Here is a 10583-nt window from a genome sequence, read left to right as displayed (position 1 = left end):
AACCATATTACTAATTAGATGTCCATCATTCTCTTTTAATTTTTTTAATAACCAGTATTTTATGTTGTGTAACGTACAATATCTTTGTTTATTTTATATAAGTAAAAATATAATAAATATTTTTTTAAGATATAAATTGAGATATAATTAAATTTATAATAAATAATATTTTTAACATATTAAATATGTTTTAAATTTATAATTTTATTGTGATATAAAATTAATTTTTTACCTAAAGTTTAATGGCTACTCATAGAATAAAATGCTTTTACACTTCAATCAAATAAATTCATCATTTGCATGCCTTTTTAGTCTGTTTATTATAAAAATCAATAATGTCATCATAAGGTATATAGTTAGTAATTAGATAAAAAAACAGTCTCATTTAACATAATTGTCCTAATTTATATAATTAACTTCCTATTTTCAAAGTTACTAGACTATTTTATATGATGATAAATATTAAATACAAAATCATAATTCATTTTGTTGGGATCCAAGCAAAGTCTCATATCGTTCAAATAAGATGATAGATCCAAAAGTAAAACCGTGAGGTTGGATCCAAAGTAGACAATATCTCACCAATGTGGAGACATGTGTATGTGTGTGGTAACCCCTAATGCACAACAAGTGATATCAGAATCGATGGTCTGAGGTGACCGGCTCGACGAGTATAATGGCTGGCAGGTGGATCCAAGTTTGGAATCTCTTGTGTCGAAATGTGGAAGAAAGATCTTTTAGGTAATGTCCAAAAGCAAATCCGTGAGGGCTTGAGCCTAAAGCGGACAATATCTCACCAATGTGGAGACATGTGTATATATGTGAAAACCTCCCTCGGTACTCAACACATTCCTTTATAATTTATTATTATTTTATTAAATATATTTATATTTAAAATTTGAATATCTTCTCTTATCATATTAAAAGATCATGAACATGTTTAGATATAGATTTAAAAACACTTTTGAGAGTTTATTTACTAAAAAATATTCTTTATTTTTATAGAAAAATTATTAAAAAATATTTTTAAATTATATTTAAATAAATTTCATATTAAATTTTTTTTTTTCATAAACTCTTATAGGATGAAAAAGCAAACGAAGGAAATAAAATATGTTTACTCCACAAACTAAAATTAGTTTTGCGTAAGTTAAATTCATATAAATAATAATTATTTTTATTTCTAATTTACTTTTTTCACAAATACACGTAGAGAACTGAAAAAAATAATTTTATCTGACTTAAATAATAATAATAATGTTTCACAATCAATACAGTCAAAGAATAAGAAAAACTTTTATAGGTAAACACAAATACATTGACCTAGGTACACCATAAAAAAAAATAGGTTAAAAAGAAAATGACCCCACTTGGGCTTGTCTTAGAGGGCCTCCAATTTCTTGAGCCCAATAAAAATCAAACACTTATTTTTTTTTTAATAATTTGTTCTCCTCCAACCGACTCCAGAAAACTCTCGCAACAAAAGTATAAAAGCAGAGGCTGTTGCGGAACAAAACAAACAAATCTCAAAATAAAAACTCAAAATTCAGACACAACACTCACAACAATAAGCGAATCATCGAAGTGTCCATTCTCTCTTCCTTCCCTCATCTCCAGGTATTCCATTTTTCTCTTCTCTGCACATTCATTTCGTTGTTTCCCATCATTCACCGAATAAAATATAAATAAAAATTAAATTAAATAGACCCTTTAAGGCTTGCTTGCATTTCAGCTCTTGGAAATGAAACTGTCAATGTCTATAATTCTTGGTTTTGATTTTAGGGTTCTCTCTATTTTGTTGGGGTTTAATTTTGTGTTTAATTGCCATTTGTTTATATGTTTCAGTTTGAGAAGAATTGAGGGCTAGGTGAATATTGTGGTTTGTATTGTGTGTGTGTTTTTGTGGGTGCGTGGGGTTGAATTTAGGTTGTTGTAGTTATTTAAAGTTTCAATTTTTGTGTGTGTTAGGAGGATTATAGAGATATGAGCTCTCAACTTCGAAGAGAAAGAAGGGACGGGTCCAGGGTTCCATCACAAGGTGCTACTCGTCAAGAATGGGTCCCCAGAAGGAGTGCTGCATCCACCACTTCTGTTCAGCCCTCAAATTTGCACTCGAATAACAATGCTGATGCTGGTTCTTCCAATCAAGGGGTCCCCGTTGCTCCGGTCACTCTCCATAGAAGCAATCATGGGACTCATAGGGTGGAAAGCAATCATGGGAGTCATAGGGTGGAAAGCAATCATGGACCTCATAGGGCGGAAAGGGAAAGGGAAAGAGATAAAGGAAGGAGGAGTGGGAATCAGGTGGGGAGGGGATTGAGTTTGGGAGTCAGAGACTCTAGTTTGCCTCAATTGGTGCAGGAGATTCAGGAGAAGCTCTTGAAAAGTACTGTGGAGTGCATGATATGCTGTGAAATGGTAAAGAGGTCTGCGCCTGTTTGGTCTTGCTCCAGCTGCTATGCTATCTTTCATCTGAATTGCATCAAGATTTGGGCCAGGGCACCCATCTCGGGTGATTTTTCTGTGGAGAAGAATCAAGGGATTAATTGGCGGTGTCCTGGTTGTCAGTTTGTGCAGCTCACCTCTTCTAAGGAGATTCGGTATGTTTGCTTTTGTGGGAAGAGGACAAACCCTCCTTCTGATTTGTATCTGACACCACATTCATGTGGAGAACCATGTGGGAAGCCTCTTGAGAGGGAGGTGTTGGTTGCTGGAAGTAATAAGGATGACCTTTGCCCTCATTCTTGTGTCTTGCAATGCCATCCAGGGCCATGCCCTCCTTGTAAAGCATTTGCTCCCCCACGGTTGTGCCCTTGTGGGAAGAAAACTATTGCCACCCGCTGCTCTGATAGGAGGTCTGTTCTTACCTGTGGACAGTGCTGTGGTAAGCTTCTTGAATGTGAGCGCCATCCCTGTGAACGCATTTGTCACATTGGTCCCTGCGATCCTTGTCAAGTTTCGATCAATGCCTCATGCTTTTGTACTAAAACGACGGAGGTTATTCCTTGTGGGCAGATGGCTGTGAAGGGTGAAATTGAAGCAAAAGGTGGGGTTTTTTCTTGTGGTTCCTATTGTCTAAAGAAACGTAGTTGTGGTAATCATGTCTGTAGCGAGTATTGTCATCCAGGCAGCTGTGGGGAATGTGAGCTTTTACCAAGCCGGGTTAAGACATGCTGTTGTGGGAAAACAAGGTTGGAGAATGAACGGAAGAGTTGTTTGGATCCGGTACCTACCTGCTCACAAGTATGTGGCAAGCTCCTTCATTGTAGCACGCATCGTTGTAAAGAGCCATGTCATGCTGGGTTGTGTCCACCTTGTATGGTTCTAGTTTCACAGAAATGCCGTTGTGGCTCAACTATCCGAACTGTGGAGTGCTATAGGACTACAATGATGAATGAGAAATTCATGTGTGAAAAGTCTTGTGGGAGAAAAAAGAACTGCGGAAGGCATCGATGTAGTGAAAAGTGTTGTCCACTTTCTAATCCAAATAATAATTTGAGTGGGGATTGGGATCCTCACTTTTGTTCCATGGCATGCGAAAAGAAGCTAAGGTGCGGCCAGCATGTGTGTGAATCTCTGTGTCACAGTGGTCACTGTCCACCTTGTCTCGAAACAATCTTTACTGAATTGACTTGTGCTTGTGGTAGGACATCAATCCTTCCTCCTCTACCTTGTGGTACACCACCTCCTTCATGTCAGCTTCCGTGCTCAGTTCCTCAGCCGTGTGGCCATTCAGGCTCACACAGTTGCCATTTTGGAGACTGCCCTCCTTGTTCAGTGCCTGTAGCAAAACACTGTATTGGCGGGCATGTAGTTCTTAGGAACATACCTTGTGGTTCAAAGGATATCAGATGCAATCATCTCTGTGGCAAGACCAGGCAGTGTGGTTTACATGCATGTGGCAGAACGTGTCACCCCCCACCTTGTGATAATGTATCTGGTGTTGTGCAAGGTTTCAAAGCGCCATGTGGCCAAACATGTGGTGCTCCAAGGAGATGCTGCCGGCACATGTGTATGGCTCCTTGTCACCCTTCATCTCCGTGCCCAGATATAAAATGTGAATTCCCTGTTACTATCACTTGCTCTTGTGGCCGTATAACAGCAAATGTTCCTTGTGATGCTGGTGGTAGCAGTAACAATTATAATGCTGATGCCATACATGAAGCTTCCATTATTCAAACGTTGCCTGTACCACTTCAACCAGTGGATGCAAATGGCAAGAAAGTTCCCCTTGGACAAAGAAAGCTGATGTGTGATGATGAATGTGCCAAGTTGGAACGCAAAAGGGTTCTTGCGGATGCTTTTGACATTACTCCTCCAAGTCTGGATTCACTCCATTTTGGTGAGAACTCTCTTTCTTCTGAATCGCTTTCTGATATCTTCAGGCGTGATCCAAAATGGGTTTTAGCTGTTGAGGAGAGATGCAAAGTTTTAGTACTTGGCAAGAGTAGAGGAATTACACATGGTTTAAAAGTCCACATATTTTGTCCAATGCCAAAGGAGAATAGAGATGCTGTGAGGTCAATCGCTGAAAGATGGAAGCTTGCAATCAATGCCGGTGGCTGGGACCCGAAGCGATTTATTGTTATTTCTGTTACCCCAAAATCAAAGGCCCCAGCTCGTGTGATAGGGGTTAAGGGTACTCCAACTTTAAGTGCGCCCCTTCCTCCGGTATTTGATCCAACAGTTGATATGGACCCACGGCTTGTTGTCTCGTTTCCAGACTTACCAAGGGACGCCGATATTAGTGCCTTGGTGTTGAGGTTTGGTGGCGAGTGTGAGCTGGTTTGGTTGAATGACAAGAATGCTTTGGCTGTTTTTCATGATCCTGCTCGAGCTGCAACTGCAATGAGGAGGTTGGATCACGGAACAGTTTATCAGGGAGCTGTTTTGGTCGCCCCAAATGTTGCATCTTCAGCTACCAATGCCTGGGGAGGAGCTGGGGCAGCAAAAGGAGGAGCGGCGTTAGCATCAACCTCAGCTTCAAGAGGCAACTCATGGAAAAAGGCTGTGGTTCAAGACTCTGATTGGAAAGAAGATTCTTGGGGTGATGAAGGTTTGGCTACTGGTTCTGTCCAGCCATCTGTTTGGAAGAAAGAAGCACCTATAGCTGCTTCTTTAAACCGTTGGAATGTCTTGGAGCATGAGTCTGGTTCGGGTTCAAGTTCGTCCTCATTGACAACCGTTAGAGCTGAAGTCTCTGGGAAGCAAGTTGAAAATAGTGCTGTCTCAACGTTTGTGTCTGGTGCAGGTGGCTCAAATGGAGAAGGAAACTCGGATGCAGCAGAGGTTTCTGAAGTAGTTGATGATTGGGAGAATGCTTATGAGTGAGAGGAGAAAAATGGACCACAAACTCCCTCTTCAAACTCTTATTGTTAGAAATTTTATCTAGATAGTTGAAAAATAGACATTAGGCCTCCTTTGCCTTGTTTTATGAATTTTTTGCAGGGCGGGGTCAATTTTTTTCCCTTATAGGTAAATGTTTTAAATTCAAAGTGATCATCCTAAAAAAAAATCAAAGTATTAAAACAGTCGTACCCAGATTTAGTAATGGGTATCTAGAGAGAAAAAATATTGCATTTTGTAGATGCGCTATAATATAATGTTTATTTAGTTAATCAAGTCTTTAAATCTTTGGGTTAATTATCAGTTTGAAGATAAATCAAGTTCTATTTTCTCTTGATGAAAGAAAAGAAAGTGACCATCAAAGTTATCACCTTAAGATTTCAACTGCTGGCAGTTTAGACTGAAAGTATTCCAAATACAATTTAAAGTTTTTTTTTTCCTTCAATTTCATAGTGCTTTTAGACGTTTGCTGGTGGGTGGCATAATAATATGCAGTTATGCATGTAATCACAATCGTAATTTAGGCCTTTCGTTGATTAGCAGGTGAGTATCAAGTCAACATTTTTACATCCTTTTTTTATTCAGCTAAGAGGGATTATGTTATAGTTAGGGGTGGGTATGCGGACCGGTCCAGCCCGTTTAAGGCCCGGTCCGCGAAGTCCGTAATTTTAACGGGCCGGATAAATCCGGTCCGCGAAATAAATGGACTTAAATCTTCAAGTCCGTATCCGGCCTGTGAAGCTCGCGGATAAACGGATAAGTCCGCGGGCCCAATTAAATCTAAATTGTTTAAATGAATATTGACTTAGATTTTGAATTTATTTTCCTTTATTTAACCTATGAAAATATGAGGAAAAAAAACATATAAAATGATATAAATATACTTCTAATAATAACATCAAACATTGTAAATAATAAATCAAAATCTTAAATAACAAAGTTTACACATTCTAAATTTTTAATAGAAATATTTAAGTCTCAATGCCTTTAAAATTTAAAGTCCAAGCATACCAACTATTAACCAAATATTAAAGCTTTACTACCTTAAAACTTTAAAAGTCTTAATACACAACCAAACAAATATAAAACATTTGTAAGTTCAAGTACATCAAAGTCTAAATACCTTAAAACATCAAAGTCTTAATTAATATCTTAAAAACAAACATAAAATATTTGTAAGTTCAATTATATCTATCAAATATAATCAAGCATCTTCAATAATAAAATTTGAGTCCACATTTAAACGGGTAATCCGCGGGCTCGCGGATTAAATCCGCAAAATCCGCGGACTAAACGGGCCGGACCTAAAAAGTCCGTATGATTAGACGGATTAAAAAAAATGGGCCCGTTATCCGTGAAGTCCGCGGACTTACGGACCGGTCCGCGGACTCAAGTCTATATACCCACCCCTAGTTATAGTGTACCTGCATGAGAGTGATTCAATCATGACACATTTACATTTTAATAGAAGAACTTCCAAAAACAAAAGGCAATGGAGCAAGTTATTTGGATCATAAATATTTCCAGCGTTTTTTGTTGGGCTAAAATACATCCCCTTTGTGAGATAAAAGACTAGTTATGATATAAATACAGTATCCGTATATCCACCAAGCTTTGAATCATCTGTTGCATGTCAACAGAATAATCATGGAAGCACTAGCAACGATGTTTTGCCAAAAAGAAAGTGTCTGACTTCGGAGTAAGAATTCCTAGGCTAACTATATGTAGTAGCAATAGTAACTTATGGTAAAAATTGTTTGATGTTCAAATTCTTCTTCTCATTATGGTTCCGTGTGTTTTCCAAAACAACACAGTAAAACATTGTAGTACGTAAACTTGATATTTCATTTATTATTTTATATTTTGAAGACGAAATCAAAATAGCTCTACAGAACTAATAAGGTTGTGAAAAAAAATAAAAAAAATAATTAAAAAGAAAGATCTTACTAAAGATAATTAATCAATCATCAATAAAATCAGTGAATACATTATATCAACAACATAGTTAGAAATAATTTCAAAGAAAAAACTGAATCCAAATAAATATATAAACTTATAGATTATCATTCATCACTCGAGTTAATGAAAAGAAACAAAAACATCGTGTTCCTGTATATATATAATAATATAAGGATAAAACTTTTCATGCATTCCATTTTTGAAAGTTGATCATTACATGGTTGTTAATTATGATATACAATAACATAAGGATAAAGCTTTTCATACATTCCAATTCTGAAAGTTGCTCATTGCATGGTTGTTAATTATGATAAAACTATAGATGGTATGGTGGTTATAGTAATTCCAACCACAACTTTGTCTTCAGTCTACATAAACAAGTGATGACATTTATAGAGGAAGAAAACATATAAGTTGCATGAAAATGGGTCCTTCATGATTAAATTCAGAGTTTAGCCTTGACTTTTCATGGACGATTTGCATCAACATGTGGCCTATGGTTAGGGCAGCATGCTTGAGGGGAAGGAGGAGGGGAAGGAAATCTGTACCTGCCAATATTTTCAATTTTTTTTTTCAGTCTTAGGAATCAAACTAGTCATCACCATTTAAACTGTTTCAGCCCAGTTGTTGCACAATTATAACATATTTACCTGGCTGCGATGGAGGGATGAAAAAGGATAAACAAGAAGAAGAACAAGAGTAGAAGAAAATATAAAAGCCTCATGGATGTCTAGGATTAAAGAAAGAAAAGTACTAGCAGTTGTGACTTGTGACAGATGATGAAACTTATCCTCCATGTTAGATATATATAGAGAGAGAGAGCCTTGCTTGAAGTGAAAATTGTTATTGAATAGACTATATTAAGTATAATTTTATTTTATTGACGTATATATACTATGAAAGAGCTTTTTATATGTAAGATGATAGAGGAATACAAATCCACTTTTGGATCTTATCCATGAAAAATTAAAATACAAAAGCCTTGTGAGTTTTTATTTTTTATTTTTTTTAAATAGTTATATTCTTTACATAATCATTTAACATTAAATATTAACTTTTTATGTATAGTTTTAGAGTTTAATGATCATATATCATTGTGTAAAATAATTTTACATTATCAATCAATTAAAAATTATTATCTATGTGATTTTTAAAGTGATTATTATAAAAGTTATTAGACATATCATATATCATAATTTTGTAATTAAAAGATAGTACAAAGTTATTTTATATCATTAATACATAACCTATTTTCTTGTTAGTTTTATAGTCTAAACTCACTCCCATTTTTGTATAAAAATAACCTCCTCTTAGATATGGTCAATGCAATGCACATAGACTTATAGATAATGGTGGCTTAATCTTTTCAACTCCCCACTCACAAACTCTTAACTCTTTAAAGGAATTAGAAAAAAGAAAAATTCTAAGAAGAGAAAAAAGTGGAGCTGTTAAAGTGGCACCTTCCAATTGGGGATGAGGCTTGTGGGCAAGTTGACTATGGCAAATGCTAAGTCTTTCTATTAGTTGTATTAGATAAAAAGATCTGATTAATTTGTTTAATCACGAAGTGTGTGTTCCATATTATGTTTAGTTGATGGTACTCTCCTATGCAATTATCACGTGTTCGGCATATATTGTATCATTGCTGGATCCTGAACAAGGTGTGTCCAAATCCAATGGCCCAATTCGCTACTCAACACTTTCTGTTTCCAGCAAATATGATCCATAAATGATATAATGTTATTTCAGCAAAAGTGGTTCCATGAGAACTTGGAGTGGATCTTATTATCGACCTTATAAAGGTATTGCATGCATGTTCAACTCTCCAAATTTGGTGAAAATCAAGTTGCCTAAGGTTTAAAGCTTTAATGAATAAAAACTTGAACTGATCAGTTTATATATATATATATATATATATATATATATATATATATATATATGTATAAATTTATCTAACTTAAATGTATTTATGGCATCTTCCATGATTAAACCATGCACTACTCTTAACTCTCATTGTGCATAGGCTTATCTGCATACTATCAGAATACCTTCAATAACAATTTATTAGCACTGCTTTTTTATTTTTTCAAGATATATCTTAATAATCCCATCATTTTCTTTTTGTTTTATTTCTCATATTATATAAAATGTAGTTGAACATGAGGCATGTACAGGTAGCTAGCTAGCCAGTGACTTTGAGTTCGAGTCTTAATATTAGAGAGAAGAGTTTTATCAATTATATAATGATCTTATATCGTTTAAGCAGGGTTGTCTCTAGAGAATAATATCGAACTAAGGTTTTTTGTCTGGAACCATTGAAATGTACATTCTATGGATTGAGTAGAAGCATAGTAGGTTACCTAGTATTGGCTTCAACTTTGCTACACTTGCACCAAAGTAACCAAAATAATGTTCATATAAGTTAGCAAGAACCAAAGGTTTTGATCACTGTATTTGTCAAACCAATGTATGTAAAAGAAGCAACAAAACATGTCTAGGCTCTAGCTAGTGGACAAGAAACTATGACTTGAGTAGCATTATTTTCACCTTTTTGTTTTCTCTAATAATTAATGTGGCACTGCCATTAACATCATTTTTATTTGGACACACGCGCAGCCTAGTATATCACTTTTAAAAGCCATTTTGAGCCCATTTATATTACTTTACCTTTATGTGAATAAGTCTATTCATGTTCATTTCACGACACTCCTTTACTTTCTGATTTTATATTTAATTATTTTATTTTGTGAGTTATCCATCCAAAGAGAGACCTTTCAGAATTTAATTAGAAATATACTTATTTAATCATAAATCATTATATATAAATGATTTCTAATTAATTAAAAATAAAAGATTAAATATATCTAGAAGTGGTCTACACTACTGGATGGAATATCTTTGACGGCTTGGGGGATCTATGAATAGTGAATACAACAACTCTGAGCAGGGTGGGCTATAACAACAGATACTGCCATCAACAATTCAAGATGTTTGTTTAGAATTTTTTCAATAGGTGTAAGATATTGCTATCTGGTAAGTATTTAGATTAGTCTTTAATATAAGTACATTCAAAACGTTTACACCAAACATCCATCCAATTACGTAGTTAATTGCAATTACAAGTATATACAGTTAACTTTATTAGTAGTTAAAAGTAAATTAATTTAATTATGTTGATATCTATATAGTTAAATAATGTTATGATGCATGATGATATTAAAATATGTGATAACATAATAAAATTATTAACCATCATACATAGTTACAATGGTGAATTT

General features: G+C 35.1%; 1 protein-coding gene and 1 long non-coding RNA gene across 4 annotated transcripts; one reads left to right on the top strand and one right to left on the bottom strand.

The window, feature by feature from the left end:
- The first annotated feature begins 1478 nt into the window (after positions 1 to 1478).
- LOC109790484 (NF-X1-type zinc finger protein NFXL1) lies at positions 1479 to 5618 on the top strand. Of its 3 annotated transcripts, none has more exons than XM_020349642.3 (3): positions 1512 to 1617; positions 1846 to 1879; positions 1969 to 5618. In XM_020349642.3, the coding sequence occupies exon 3, from the start codon at positions 1984 to 1986 to the stop codon at positions 5329 to 5331; it is 3348 nt and encodes a 1115-aa protein (XP_020205231.1). In that variant the 5' UTR covers positions 1512 to 1617; positions 1846 to 1879; positions 1969 to 1983; the 3' UTR covers positions 5332 to 5618. The 3 variants fall into 3 exon arrangements, with proteins under 3 accessions (XP_020205230.1, XP_020205231.1, XP_020205232.1); XM_020349643.3 differs by having other exon boundaries at positions 1526 to 1617; positions 1846 to 1867; XM_020349641.3 differs by lacking the exon at positions 1846 to 1879 and having other exon boundaries at positions 1479 to 1617.
- Positions 5619 to 7474: 1856 nt separating this feature from the next.
- LOC145958180 (uncharacterized) lies at positions 7475 to 8423 on the bottom strand. Its single transcript, XR_014433828.1, has 2 exons — positions 7956 to 8423; positions 7475 to 7853 (listed from the first exon to the last, which is right to left on the bottom strand). It is a non-coding gene; the product is annotated as an uncharacterized LOC145958180 (long non-coding RNA).
- Positions 8424 to 10583: the final 2160 nt, after the last annotated feature.

This window comes from Cajanus cajan, chromosome 1 (genome assembly GCF_000230855.2).
Source record: "Cajanus cajan strain Asha chromosome 1, NIPB_CcT2T_4, whole genome shotgun sequence".
In the NCBI taxonomy this organism is placed as follows: Eukaryota; Viridiplantae; Streptophyta; class Magnoliopsida; order Fabales; family Fabaceae; genus Cajanus; species Cajanus cajan.
Note: the sequence above shows the minus strand (reverse complement) of the source record. Positions and strands in the feature narration are given on the sequence as shown.

What these genes read in the sequence shown, in the direction of transcription:
- LOC109790484 (XM_020349641.3), top strand. Translation starts at nt 1,984, where the DNA reads ATGAGCTCTCAACTTCGAAGAGAAAGAAGGGACGGGTCCAGGGTTCCA.